The 15,862-nt window shown below is 39.9% G+C and overlaps 1 protein-coding gene across 1 annotated transcript in view; it reads left to right on the top strand.

Moving 5' to 3' along the window:
• LOC309559181 (glutathione S-transferase theta-1-like) overlaps positions 1-15,862 on the top strand; it is a 60,384-nt gene that overhangs the window by 43,762 nt on the left and 760 nt on the right. Inside the window, exon 4 of the mRNA XM_082262367.1 lies at positions 6,172-6,348. Within this exon, the coding sequence (XP_082118493.1) occupies positions 6,172-6,348 (177 nt within the window). The remainder of the gene's footprint in view (positions 1-6,171; positions 6,349-15,862) is intronic.

Genomic DNA, 15,862 nt, shown 5'->3' with positions numbered 1-15,862 from the left:
GTGCCCCTGGTGTTAACCCCTTCCCTGCCAGTGTCATTAATACTGTGAATATTTTTAGCACTGATTACTGTAGTAATGTCACTGGTCCCTCCCAAAAGTGTCAGTTAAGCGTCCGATCTGTCTGCCGTAATGTTGCAGTCCCACTAAAAATCATTGATCGTCGCCATTGCTAGAAAAAGAAAAAATAAATAAAAATGACATAAATCTATCCCCTAGTTTGTAGATGCAATAACCTTTGCACAAACCAACCAATATACACTTATTGGGATTTTTTTTTTTTTTACCAAAAATATATATCACAATACATATTGGCCTAAAATTATGAAAAAATGTATTTTTTTTTCATTGGGAATGTTTTATAGCAGAAAGTAAAAAATATATATATTTTTTTTTTTCAGAATTGTCCCGATTTCTTTGTTTATAGCGCAGCAAATAAAAATCGCAAAGGTGATCAGATACCACCAAAAGAAAGCTCTATTTGTGATCAGATACCACCAAAAGAAAGCTCTATTTGTGGGGAAAAAAAGGACATCATTTTTTTTTTTTTGGGTACAGCGTTGCACGACCACACAATTGTCAGTTAAAATAGCAGTGCTGTGTCACAAAAAAATGGCCTGGTCATTAAGTGGTTAAAGCCAAGATGTCCGGTACATGCAGTTAGATCCATATATATTTGGACACAGGCACAAGTTTCATACTTTTGGCTCTGTATGCCAGCAGAAAAAAAATTTCAATATAACAATCCAAATAAATTTGAAGTGCATATTTTCAGCTTTAATTCAAGGGGTTGAACATAAATATCAAGTACAATGTTTAGGAACTGCAAACATTTTTATACACAGTCCCCCCATTTTCAGGGGCTCAAATGTAATTGGACAAATTAATGTAATCATAAATAACATTTTCCATTTTAATATTTTGTTGAGAATCCTTTACTGGCAATGAATGCCTGAAGTCTGGAACCCATGGTCATTACCACAGACCTTTCTGATGCTTTCTTAGACACTAACTGCAGCTGTCTTCAGTTGTTCTTTGTGGGTTTTTCTGCCTTTAGTTTTGCCTTCAGCAAGTGAAATGCATGCTCAATTGGGTTGAGATCAGGTGATTGACTAGACCCTTGAAGAATATTCCACTTCTCTTCCTTCAAGAGCTCCTGGGTTTCTTTTGCAGTGTGTTTTTGTTCATTGTTCATCTGTACCGTAAAGCGATCAATATGTCAGATATGACATAGTATTTGTTAGGGATGACATTTAAGTTTGGGGTAATGCAGGGTGTGCACTGCTGAATTTTTTTTCTGTTGGTTGTTTCCAGAAGTCTATCAGTTAGTGGTGGTATACTACTGTCACTAAATGACAACTTTCCTGTGTGGGAGCTGCCAGCCTCATTAGTTGCAAGAGGCCACACAACCTCTTTGGTTTCTAGGGCGCAGTAAGCCACTAGTGCCCTAGCAACAAAGGATCCTACTGCTTGCTGGCCTGTTTTATATTGTAAACAAGCCAGTGGGCATTTCTGGGGACTCATCTCCGGATAATTTGTTGACATTCAGCAGCCAGCCACTTGTTCTTCAGTCAATAAGGACATGATTGTCATGTGCAGATAATTTTTTTTGAGTTTACCGTTTTTGACACTGGGTCTAGAACACTAGATGACGTCATTGATAATGTATTTACACTATGGGACATTTTATGGGGGTGGGGGGAGGGGGTGTTAACAAAGAATTTTATCCTTGTGGGTTTGTGTGTATGGTTTTTTTTTTTTACTATTTAATTTTTCTGTGAATGAGTAACTAAGGCAGGCATGTCCAAAGTCCGGCCCGTGGGCCGATTGCAGCCCACATGCTGCTTTTTATATGGCTCCACAGGTCATTTTGAAAAAATCTATTGTTGTGGCCCCTGTGAATCCCAGAGCACTGCTCAGGACCCCTGGTATTTCTGCATCTTTCAACGCCACAGGACTGCACGTATGCCATATTAGTTATTTTTCCATTCATTTTATACATCCTCTTATATATGTTACTGTTTCGAATGACTTATACTCAAAATGATGGTCCATCCCAGCCCGCTCGCTGCATCCAATTCAAGTTGTTCCTGTTACCTGTGAATACACTATTATTAACACCCACCTCCCATCCCTGCCAGCTTTATATCCCTTGCTCAGTATGGCCTCAGACTTAGCCTGATTAGGAAGCAATAAGAACCACAAATAAATCCGGCGCTAGTATGACAGGACCACCCTCTCTATGATAATTGGCATAACACCTTGGGGAAGCTGTGCGGGAACAAAATTTACCAGGAGGGATATTCAAAAGTATCAGTCACACATGGGTTAACCACTAACAAGCTCTATATGAAATCACCGATGATGATTACTGATGGCAGCAATAATAGTCATGAATGATGCCAATGTAGTAAATAGAACATTGAAAAGTTGTCAGGACAACCATACGAGAAGCAGGCACTCCTTGGGCTCCCTGTTGGGTCACCGCACATGCTGCGCTCTATAGCGGTTCAAGCCTTGTTTTGGTCCTCCTTCCCCCAGAGTCTGATGTCACATCCGGGTCCCCTTCCTGATCAGCACTCATTGTGGGTAATCAGAGCAGCCACAGACGGTGATCCTCCTTGCCTCTTATACCGGGAATTGTGTGACCCCTTTTCCACCTTTCCCTGTCCAGGATTGAGGCATTCCATTCTCATCTCCTCACAATCCAAGCATGGCACAACTGTCCACATTGCTGCATTGTTCCTGGCTGGTTTTAGGCCTTCACACACACTGGATGGTCACCAAGCTGTGAGTTTTTAACCCCCTAATTTTGGCTTCACCATTGCAGATCCAGTGGGGGTCATTCATTGTACAAGGTGTCCTGCTGTTTTATACATACATGGAACTGATTTTGAATAAAACTTTTCAATGTTCTATTTTCTACATTGGCATCATTCATGACTATTGTTGCTGCCATCATTAATCATCATTGGTGGGTTCATATAGCGCTTATATGTGGTTAAACCTTGTGTTACTGATAAGGGAGCATGCATGCTCAGAATTCCGATGAATACATTGTAAAATCTCAGTTAATGTCAGTTGGTCTAAATCAGTTGTATCATGTATACTTGGTGTTATGTTCCTGTTCATATTTTTTTAACGTTAAAGACAACCTTTATTACCAATAATATGTAATGTACTTTACAATGTTCCTGACATATATTTCAGCTTCCTGGATTTTTATCTGGCCTTCGGATATAAAAAGCAGAGTGATTTAACACCTGTTTAGATTTGTCGTCCATGTGACGAAATGAAAAGTATGCCGTTTGCAATAAACTTTGCATAAAATAGTTAATTTTCATTTAATTTTAATATTCCAAAGAATGTCAGGCAAAATGGTCAGCCCTCACACATGTTCACTTCATCAAATCTGGCCCTCTTTGAAACAAGTTTGGACACCACTGAACTAAGGGTTTTAAAGGGGGCTTTTAGATTTTCATAACCACCCTGCAAATTCTCACAACCATTGGACCAGGATTGTGTGGAAGAGGCCCTTGTCCACAACATTGGGACATGGTGCCTTGCCAGTGGGGCCTCTGGCAGGGTCCCCTTACTGTGTTGAGGCATGGTATGGTTTAGGTAGGAGTCTGGTATAGATTTGGGGGGGGGGGAGGGGGTGAACCCATGCTGTTTTTTTTTTTTTTTTTTTTGCATAGGGACTCCTTTTAAAATATGTTCCAGACCCAAAGGATCTAGTATGCTTTTTAGGAGGAATCCACACTGGTTTTATGTGTGTGCGTGCTTCCCTTAGATGCCATACCACTATTTTCATTAAATATAATGATCTGGCATGGATTTTTAGGGGGAAACTTGTGACATTCTTAATTTTTCTTTTTTTTGGTGGCTGATGTTAGTGACCATATATAGTCACAAACATGTTGTCAGTGACATCACCCAGGCTGCTTGGCTGCTTTGTTTACAAACAATAGCAAGCCAGGGACTAGAAATATAATTAGGTGACAAAATTGTATATTATTTTCTTTGCTTTTTCTTTCCTCTTTCTTTTAAATGCCACTTTTGCTTTAGTACGTCACACGGGTGCATGACTTAACATACAGGTTAAAGACATCTCCATTAAATGCTATTTAAAGGAATTGTGCATTTCAAAGTTATACCTATTTAAATTCCTATTGAAAAACCTGCTCCTTGCTAAATGGTAATTCAAAAATAAAAATTTAATTGATACATGACCCTCGTAATAGTTACCCAGTTACTCCTGCCCTTTGACAATCTCTTGCCTATTGGACTTGAAAATGGGAAGAATTGATTTTAAAGATTAATTTCCCATTAATTGGGACAGCTAGGATGAAAGATGTTTGTTGTTTTCTGTATTCCTCTACTGTAGCCCTTGGTTGCGTGTTTATTCAAGCATCTACAATAAAGGTGGTTCTAGATGTGCGGCCGGCTACCATTTTTACTTTTCCCATCAATTCGGGGTTCACATTAAAATTTGAAAATTGCAGAGGTTATAAAGAATTTGCTAAACCTCCCACAAGTCAAAACCAAGCACATTCACCCATCACTAGTGGTCATGTCATTGGGAACTAAATTAGTTCCTAATTGTTAGTGGGAACCAGAGCTGCCTGTGACAGCCCAGTCTGACAGCTGGCCATCAAAAGACATAAAATATAGTATCCACAGCATGAGACATTGCATGGGGGAATCTATAGATTGTGGGTGGAAGGAGGTTCATTTATAATGTAACAATGAAATAAATGAATTGTATCAATTTCATGTTCACAATAGCATAATGTGTTGAAATTCTTTGCCAAACTATCTTGCCTATTACTTTTTGGCTGCATAGACCTTTTTTCCCATACCAGTAAGCTGGCCTTCACAGCCCATGCTGAAGTCTGAATATAAAATCATGGTTCCATTTACATGCTCTAAAACAATTGCATCTGGTGTGAATACAGCTTCACCCACATATATATAAACCCACAACAGTAAAATCAATCTGTATGAGCAGTAGAGCATGCTTGTTATACTCACTGTGGAACCTAAGGGGTTAATCCTTTGCATTGTGTATAAAGGTTGTTTGATCGTGCCTCTCTGATCCTCCTTTTTTTCATTGTCTCAAAAAAATAACCTGATATTTACAGAGCCAGGGGAGAGGCTGCACATGCTCAGTTTGGTGTGTTTTGCTAGAGAGTTTTTTTTTTTCTTGGGAGAGTGCATGTTATCAGCACAGGGCCAATCAGCACTGTCCAGACATGTCCAGGCAGAGGATCAGGGGAGAATGAAAATTCCTCCTACAAGCTTTACTAGGAACTGATACAAGTCACAAAACTGCTGATGAGAAAAAAAAGGTATTTATTTGTTTATATTTACTAAAATAATTGCATTTTTAAGTGATGTGTACTGTGGGAGATCAGATATAGTGAATGCAGGTTCTGGGTTTAGTAACACTTTAAGGATGCGCTGAACACAACTGGGTTTGGTTCGAGGTATTTTCAGTTAATAAAGCTAAAGTTTTGGTGATGAGTTGAATGCCTTTGACATGAATTGTAAAAAGCAGTAAAGGCTATTGGCTAATTGGGGCTGGGTTCCAATGGGAGCATGTATCTAATCAAAAGCACATTTTCTCAAAATTTCCATTTGTCGGGGAGCAGCAATTTTAGCAGTGCAATAGTGTGGGCATATTTGGACAATGATATCAGAGCTATTCCAGACACTTTTGTGCCACTGGTTCCTAAGGACTCAGCAGGTGCCAGCACCTACCATTTCCTTAGCAACTATCGACAGAAAGCTGTCTTACATAGTAGTGGTAGAAAATCTGCTACTATATATATATATATATATAATGTTTGTTTCCTGCCAAATGCGTAAAAAGTCTGTTCAGACAAATGCCTGACCAGCCAAGGTTCAGTTCGAACTTGTGTTTGGACCAAACTTTGAGCTCATCTCAAAGTCAGTATCTCAAAGTCTTAAACCCAACACAGTTAGACAACCCCAACTGAAGTATTAGGATATGACTTACTCAATATGTTTATTGGTATAGGTTTTCTTTAATATTGAAAATATATAAGCATTCTTTTTTTTTGTTATTCACTGAACTTTAATATGCATAGTTATATAAATTTGAGGAAAATAGTACAAATCTGCATACTTTTTTTTTTTTTTTTTTTACAGTGTATGACTCCAGCAATACTGGGCCAGAATGCTGAATCAGAAAAACTGAACCAGGTCCTTGCTGAGTTCATTGCTGTCATTAAACATCTGGAGGAAACATTTTTGAAGGACAGACCTTTTCTTGTTGGTGATGAAATCTCACTGGCAGATCTTGTGGCTCTTGTGGAGATTATGCAGGTGAGATAATGCTAATACAAGTATAATATTATTATTTAACCTCTATCTGACCATAAATGACTGAGGTCTAGTTGTCAAATTTAGCAGTGTCAGTGAGTTTCAGTTAACAGTAATTCTGTGACTAGTTACACAAATTATGTCTACCTAAAAAGCTTCCCCACTTTTTTCTTTGTTAGTACTCATGTCTATTACTGTCTGTCCTGACAGCACAGTTATTTATTATAAAATGTGATTTGTGGATCCATACCCGAATGAAACAGAAGTGCCCATTGGAGCAGAGTGCACAAACATGTAAACCTAGCAGAAGCTTATTGTTGTATGTTCAGAGCAGAGGAGGTGTATCTGCTCTGTGCAAAATACTGCTCTCAGCTTTTCTACCCTCTCATCAGATAAAAGAGAGACTGTTCAGTGAGCTTCAAACATACAGTAAATAGGTAGCAGATGAATATTAAAGAGCATTATTTAAATGACACCTCTGAGTCTGTCTGGGGCTGCTGATGTCACATCCTAGGAACCACACTGGTTAACTCTGGGCTCCTAGTTCTAAAATAAAATGCAGGTCAATGTTCTGAGAACTTTTTTCTGCAAATTATGGATGCCTATGTGTTAAAAAAAATGTGTAGTGGTTTTTTACATATTTTATTTTATTTATTAGGGTCAGGACTAAAATATACATTTGATCGAAATAAATTTTTTTAGATTTGGTAAATAATAAATATATTATATCTAGCCGATTAGTAAGGCTTCTATCTCATATTTTCCAGCCCCCACACCCCTATTTTTCAGAGAACTCAATATCTCAATAACTTTTATTGAAATGTATACGCACAACTGTATGAGCTAGAGCAGTGGCTCATCACTCTCTCTCTCTCTTTAAAGCTCTAGAAGTCCTGTGCAATTTCTGGACAAATAAAAAAAGTTTGAAATTTAAAAAATTACAATAATCATTATAGTTATTCATTTAACGCAGAACACATTTTTTAAATTAGGACCCTTTCAGATGGGCTTTCCGATTAAGTTAGCCTGTCACTTTTTCAGGCAAACCTGATTGGAATCTCCATGCATCTCTATGGACAAGCAGATGTAAACAGATTTGTGTCCACTTCTGAGTCTGCCCAAAGGGACTGTGTCCATTGTGTCCATTTACACCTGCCTACCTCCGAGTCCACCCAAAAAGGGCTTTGTTTATTGTGTCTGTTTACACCCGCCTACCACTGAGGCTGTCCAAAGGGACTATATATATTTTTCTGGGCCTAAACGTGAAGAATGAGAGGAAGCCTGATGTAAACAGACACCCAAAGAGCTATCATGGGCCCACCCATGTCCACTGGACATAAATTGAAAATTGTAAAAATACCTGACTCAAAGCTTGTTCAGCTGTGATTTAGCAGAACTTCTCATCGAGCAGGTCAGTTTCATGTGAAAGAGCCCTTAGGGATGAGCCAAACTATCTTGTGTTAAGCTCGAGCAGGGTTTGTTAAGCTTCAAAAAAGTTTGGATGTCCAAGTGGAACCCCACTGAAATCAATAGGAGCTCAATCTGTCAAATTAAAAATGCAATTTTCTGGGCAAATAGACAAGGGGATGTAAAAATATAGCATGGGGGAAGGATACTGTCAAACATACCTCTTGCCCTTAATCCTAGCTGGTAGTTGTGGGGATTTGTGGGCAGGGGGAATTATTGGAATTTGGAATCCCCCTTAATGGCCAGTGCCTTAAGTGGTAGGTATTCCCAGTGACATCAGTCATTCCTAGGGATGGAGTGGGTGCTTCTGTATGTGATTTTTGGTTTCAGCTCAGAGGGCCAAAAGTGCAATTAATTGTGTAATAAGATGAGGGACACCCAGGCAAGACCTATTTGCGTTTAGAGGATAACAATTGTTGGACAGGGCAATTCCTCTTCTTCATTGCTGCTAGTGGGTATTACCTAAAAAATACATTTAATTAAAAGGTTATTCCTAAATACCATTACAGGTTACAAACATCCAACTTACAAACGACTCCTACTTACAAACGGAGGGAGACAACAGGAAGTGAGAAGAAATCTACCTCTAGGAAGGGAAATTCACTCCTGTAAGAGTTCTCATGGGAAAAAGGTGTCTCCACTGAACCTCAACCCAAAATTTTCAAAATCCATGTCATAGGGACAGAAAGTGAGGTGAAATCTTCTGAACAGGGGCACAGACAGCAAAAAATGGTACAGGGGTGTTAACCCTTCCCTATGCTATCCAAAAAACATAAAAATGATTCTTTTGGCTGGAGCTACACTTAAAAAATGTACCTGTTCTGACTTAAGAACAAATTCGACTTAAGAACAAACCTACAGTCCCTATCTTGTTTGTAACCCAGGGACTGCCTGTAGATATAATTACCAGTTTAAAAAATTCAGCATAATCTTAGCTAGAAATCAAATATGATCAACCCTTCCTAAATTATCAAACTCCTTGGGGGATTAAAAAGATAATAATAATTGAAGAAACCTCACAAGCATTCCCTCAGTCATAATGAATTATCCTTATGTTTTGTCTAATATGATTAAAGTGGTTTTAAAGGCAGATGTTATTTTATGTTAATGTATTCTATGCATTAAGATAAAAAAAATCTGTGTGTAGCAGTCCCCTTTAGTTCCCCTATTACTTACCCATCTAGATCCAGCGATGTTACATGAGAGACTCGGCTGCCCAAGACTCCCCCCTCATTGGCTCCCACTGCTGTCAATCAGTAAGTAAGTGAGCCAATGAGCAGAGAAGGGGCAGGGCCAGACCATGACTCCATGTCTTAATGGACACAGGGAGCTGCGACTCGGGTGCCCCCATAGCAAGCTGCTTGCTGTGGGGGCATTTAGCAGGAGGGAGGGCCCAGGAGCACAAAAGAGGGCCCCGAGAAGGGGAGGATCTGGGCTGCTCTGTGTAAAACCACTGCACAGAGCAGGTAAGTATAGCATGTTTGTTATTTTTAATTAAAAAAAAAAATAAGACTATAGTATTACTTTAATTACCATGATCATCAACTCCACCTCTGACAATACTATGGCATTTTACTGATTGAGGTATTTTAGGAAAATACCATTGTATGACCACTAGATAGAGCTGATGATCAAAGTAAATAACAATATTAGACAAAATACAGGGAAAATCAATCGGCTTGCGTCAATCATCCAGCACATTTGTATAAACAGACTCCCCTTCGTTTTTTTTTTCCCATCAGAACACCTTTCCATTAAAATAGAGCCCTACTTTGAGCATACCCCCATATTTGCCATCCACCTGCTTATGTGATTGTCTCGCAGCTTTCCAAGCACCTGTAGAGAGCGGTAAGTCAATTTACAGGGATCCCTGCAAAAAGTACAATACGAATATATCCCCACACTGCTCAGACCTTTTCAGTCTACTCTACCCTATAGAAAAGCTGTTCTCACCCCTGTTTTATCACCAATTAAAAATAAATGTAATCAAATAGTGTAGTGTTTTTATTAAACAAACGTAAAAAAAAAAAAAAAATGTAAGTGCTTTGCCCAAAAATATGGGAAAAAGGTTCTAGTCCTGCGCTCTTCAACCTAATGAACCATTGATTAGGTGAGGTTCATTTGATTTGACTCTCCCAACAAAAATTACCAACAAGGTCTATGCTGAAATCTGTAACCGACGATAGGAAGGGGAAAAGACAAGGGAAATGCTCCCCTAGTGTAAAACCTTCTTTATTTTAACACAATAGGAAGAAATATTAAGATGCACTCACATGGTTCTAGCGAACAACACGCCTGTCACAGTTGAAATAGAGCCAGTGTGATCCCATCCACCCAGCCGAATGGCTGCTCCATGATGTGCTGCTGATTCCAGCCTGGGACTCTGAGCCAAGGGCTGCTGCGAGAGTATGGACAGAGACACTCAAGCACTGAAGCCTGTGGTGGTGTGGTGTGGAGACAGGGCGGTGTAAACACCAGACCAATGTGCCGAGAGGGTCACGGAACACAAGTCCTTGCATAATCATATTGTAGTTTACCAGTTCTACAGACAACATCCCACATCCACATCCTAATAATATATTAAATAAATCACAAAAAGAGAAGAAAACAACTCCTACATAGGAGAACCGGACTTTGTATGATATGGGGCTGTCACTTGAGATGCCCACATAAACTATGTAACGTGTGTAAAAAAAAAAGACATTTTTTTTTGTACAAACATGGTTTTAAAATCTAGGATTGAATAAAAAATCATGTATACAAGACAACAGCATAGCGGCTTATTGCATTTACAGTACATGTATTGACAACTTCATAATTGGAAATAAAGTTCCAACGCGTTTCGCATAACACTTATTTTCCCTGCGTCTTCAGGGAACATTAGTATTATCTAAGCTGTCATAAAGCTTAGAGAAAAAGAAAAAATATATTATACATCCAATATGGTACCATGAATAAAAATATTGTCTTAACTAAGGGCATACTGTATCTGTGCGCACCAAATTCACCACAGTATAGCCATTAAACCATCCAAATGCGTATGAGTCATAGAATGGCCATCTAGCCACCTGACAAAAATACAGGGGCAGGTCTGATGGACACTGGACCATGCATGCGAGACTCAGACGGACTAAGTCAGTGCCCAATAATTGAAAATTAGAGGTAATTAGACTACATCAATATATGTCTATACATCTGGGCCGACAGCTAAACACTGCTGACTAACAAGATAAATGCCAAGCACTAACAGCCTACACATACACCCGCAGCTAGCCACCCACACACCGGAATACATACAGTATCCATAACAACACACACCCTGAGCACACATCCCAAATCATCCGTTAAACCAACCCACTAAACCCCCTTATGTGTCCTCCCTCCAAACCCCCCCACCCCACCTAATATAATCCCTTACTCCCCCTCTTTCATTAATACCACACACATACCCCAACATACCTACATAACCCACATCCAAATCACCCCCCCCCCACAGATCATACCAACACGTAATCCACACAATCATCACCATATATAGGGGGAGGAAGGATGCATAGCCTCATCCTCCATACCAAAGCATCCCATCAATAGATCCATAAACATCAACAGCCCACAATCCAACATCCACCATGTACATGTAACAAATAGAGTAGCACCTGGTTATGTCAAAAAGGTATCCCCCTTCACACACAACCAACTCCATAGGGCTACATAATGTGCTAGTAAGGCAGTCAGCCACTGCCAGCATCTAAGGTTCTCTCTTAACTCTCTTTGACAGGCTTGTCTGTATTGCAAAGATGCCACTGGAGCCGCATCTGTCTCACAGACCCGCCAGGTCGCATTATATTGCATGGTCTCACTGGACATGACAGGGCCATAACCCGGCCCACTACGTCATGTCCGGTGTGGGCACCCAGACTAGTGTGCATGCGCATGGTCCAACATGGCCCGGGATGTGAACTACACAATTCAGAGCCACCTTAAACCACGCGGCAGTGCCATTCCCATCTGGAGGTGGAACTTCTGTCGGGTAGGGATGGCTATGAGAAAAGTATCACTCTTCCACCCTGGATGGGTGCCCGAGGGCCCATCACAGAAACCCACAGCCATCATGTCCAGAGGTACAATAGAGAAAGCCTATGGTCAATAAGAATTATATAAGCAAGGTTAATATGAACAACACTCCTTTACAATAATATTTAACAAGCATATACTATATAAATGGAACTTCTAAAAAGTAGGAAAGTCGATTATATCAACATAATCCCATTAAGAGCATCTCCCATCCCCAAAATCACTCTCAATTCTCAAATACTATAAAATGGCTTAAAGGACATAGCTGTATTTAACCCCAGAGGAGAAGTTGACTTTAAATTATATATCCATTTTGCCTCTTGTTTTAATATTTTTTTGTCAAAATCACCACCCCTTGGGTTTTGGGGGATTTTCTCAAGGACAAAGAAAGAGATTACTTTTGGGTCATAACTATGTCTAAACCCACATGTTTTCCAATGGGCATGTACAATATAATATAGGTGGTTCTATATTTGTCGCCCAGATATCCTTTTCTTTTTCCCAATGTAGAATGATCCGCTATGAACCAGACTGTCTCTCACAGATTTAGATTGACGTAATACCACCTCAGGGCGACTATGTACATATTTCAAGATGGTACTATCCTCAATGAGGAAGTTCCAATTTCGAGTAAGTATTTCTGTGCTTTGTTCCTGATACACAGTAAATCACGTAATCACTTTAGTGGTGTCCATTTTCTTGTGGATTTTAGGTGCAAAGATTAGTTCTTCTGTTTGGTTAAGTTTCGCTTTTTGATAAGCTTTTTTGAGGGCCTTTTTGCTGTACCCTTGGACTAAGAGACGGTTCCATAGAGCCTTTGCCTCCAATTTAAAATACTTACCCCTGGCAAAGGTAATCCACAGCCTAAAGTATTGGCTTTAAGGGATACTGCGTACCAGGGGGCGAGGATGGGCACTGGTAGAGTGCAGTAATGTGTTTGCCACAGTCTCTTTGTGGTACAGGGTGGTATATAGTGATCCATCTGAGTTAAAAAAAAGTTTACCATCCAAGAAAGGGATGCTGTGCATGTCAAATTACATTGTATATTTTAAATTGGACTGGTTGTTAGCTATGAAAGTCTTGAATTGTTTAAATTTTGTTGGGGTCCCGACCAGACAACCAGCACATCGTCGATGTAGCAACGCCACAAAAGGATGTGACGAAGGTAGACCGACGCGGCATCATCTGAAAATAGTGGTCTTTCCCAACCCCCCAGGTACAGGTTGTCATAGGATGGGGCACAGCATGTCCCCATCACACCCCCCTGTACCTGGAGGTATGTGGTCCCATTGAATAGGAAAATATTGGATGTGAGGATATGGTCCAATAACCTAAACACAAAGTCTGCCAATGGTCAACTAGATCGATCCTGTTCCACAAGAAAGGTTGAGATAACCTCCACTCCCTTTTTATGGGGTATCCCACAAGTACACAAGCACAAGTCCTTGTACTCCAAGTTGCTGTGTATACTATATACTGTATCCATGGGCTGGATACTGTATACTGTACTGGACAATACCAAATTAAATTTTCTAAATTCTTTATGATATATACATTTCACCTGGAATAGCACCCTAAATCATAACTACAGCAAAAATATAAAAATTAAGAAACGCTATCATTGTTTAAAGGTTACAAAGAATATAACAGAATATGTAAAGAGGAAACAAAGGATGCAAACATTCAAAACCAACGACAAATTGGAAAAGATAGTAGGACAAACCCCCAAAAATTCTTCAAATATATTAATAGTAAAAAGGACAGGTCTAGGCATGTAGGCCCTTTACAAAATAACCTGGAGTGGGTGATTGGGGACAAAGAGAAGACATACAGTGCATCCAGAAAGTATTCACACCGCTACACTTTTTCCACATTTTGCTATGTTACAGCCTTATTCCAAAATGGATTAAATTCATTTTTTTTCTCAAAATTCTACAAACAATACCCATAATGACAACATGAAAGAAGTTTGTTTAAAATCTTTGCAAATTTATTAGAAATAAAAAACAAAACAATCACATATACATAAGTATTCACAGCCTTTGCCATGACACTCAAAACTGAGCTCAGGTGCATCCTCTTTCCACTGATCATCCTTGAGATGTTTCCACAACTTGATCAAAGTCTACCTGTGGTAAATTCAGTTGATTGGACATGATTTGAAAAGGCCCCACAGTTGACAGTGCATGTCAGAGCACAAACCAAGCCAAGAAGTCCAAGGAATTGTCTGTAGATGTCCGAGACAGGATTGTATGGAGGCACAGATCTGGAGAAGGGTACCGAAAAATGTTGACAGCATTGAAGGTCCCAATGAGCACAGTGGCCTCCATCATCCATGAATGGAAGAAGTTTCGAACCCCCAGGACTCTTCCTAGAGCCAGCCTCCTGGCCAAACTGAGCGATCAGGGGAGAAGGGCCTTAGTCAGGAAGATGACCAAGAGCCCAATGGTCACTCTGCAAGGCTTCAGCATTTCTCTGTGGAGAGAGGAGAACGTTCCAGAAGAACAACCATCTCTGCAGCACTCCACCAATCGGGCCTGTATGGTAGAGTGGCCAGACAGAAGCCACTCCTCAGGAAAAGGCACATGATAGCCCACCTGGAGTTTGCCAAAAGGCACCTGAAGGACTCTCAGACCATGAAAAACAAAATTCTTTGGTCTGATGAAACAAAGATTGAACTCTTCAACCTTAATGGCAAGCGTCATGTCTGGAGGAAACTCGGACACCGCTAATTACCTGGCCAATATCATCCCTACAGTGAAGCATGGTGGTGGCAGCATCATGCTGTAGGGATGTTTTTCAGTGGCAGGAACTGGGAGACTAGTCAGAATCAGGGGAAAGATGAATGATGTAATGTACAGAGACATCCTTGATGAAAACCTGCTCTGGACCTCAGACTAGGGTCATGGTTCCACTTCCAACAGGACAATGGCCCTAAGCACACAGCCAAGATAACAAAGTGGTGTACCCCAAGGTTTAGTGTTAGGACTATTACTTTTTAATATATTTATAAATTATATAGGGTCTGGGATTAAAGGTACCATTTCAGTGTTTGCAGATGACACCAAGCTATCCAATGGAATAACGTCTTTGCAGGAGGTCTCCAATTTACAAGCCAATGAGGCTTGGCAAATGAGGTTTAATATTGATAAATGTAAAGTTAAGGGGGCTAATAATATGCATGTATCATATACTGTATACTAGGAGGAGAACAGCTGGGGGAGTCAATGGTGGAGAAAAATCTGGATGTTTTGGTAGATCATAAGCCTAATTATCGCATGCGCAATGCCAAGCTGTGGTTTCCAAAGTGAGAAAAATCCTGTCTTGTATTAGGAGAGGCAGGGAATACAGAGAGAGAGAGATTAGAGGAACTGAATTTATTCAAGTTATTCACTTAAAGGTCATTAAAGAGGACAAGGAGGCACTCTTTACGTCTGGAGGAAAAGCAATTTCATCCCCGAATTCGGAAAGGCTTCTTCACAGTAAGAGATGTGAAAGTGTGGAATAGACTCCCTTAAGAGCTGGTTCTGGCCAGCTCAGTAGATTGTTTTAAGAAAGGCCAGGATTCACATAATATAACTGGATACTAATATCTATAGGTAAAGTTGATCCAGGGAATATCCGATTGTCTCTTGGGGGATCAAAAGGAATTTTTTTCCCCTGCTGAGGCAGATTGGATCATGCTTTATTGGGGTTTTTTTTTCCTTTCTCTGGATCAACTGTGGGTATGGGATTGTGTATATATGTATGTATATGTAAGTATAGTATGTGTATGTATTTGTACGTGTGTGTGTGTATATATATATATATGTGTTTATTTGCGTATATATAAGTATGTATTTATATATGTATATAAACCAAGAGAGAGCAGCACTCACGGGTCATGAAAGATGAACACACGATAACATTTTTTCTTTGACGTTTCAACGAGGCACAAGCTCGTCTTCCTCAGGATGTGCCTCCTCGAAACGTCTAA

This window comes from Pelophylax lessonae (genome assembly GCF_965119305.1).
Source record: "Pelophylax lessonae genome assembly, chromosome: 1".
NCBI classification, from domain to species: Eukaryota; Metazoa; Chordata; class Amphibia; order Anura; family Ranidae; genus Pelophylax; species Pelophylax lessonae.
The sequence above is the reverse complement of the archived record's forward strand: the minus strand, read 5'-3'. Positions and strand labels throughout refer to the sequence as shown.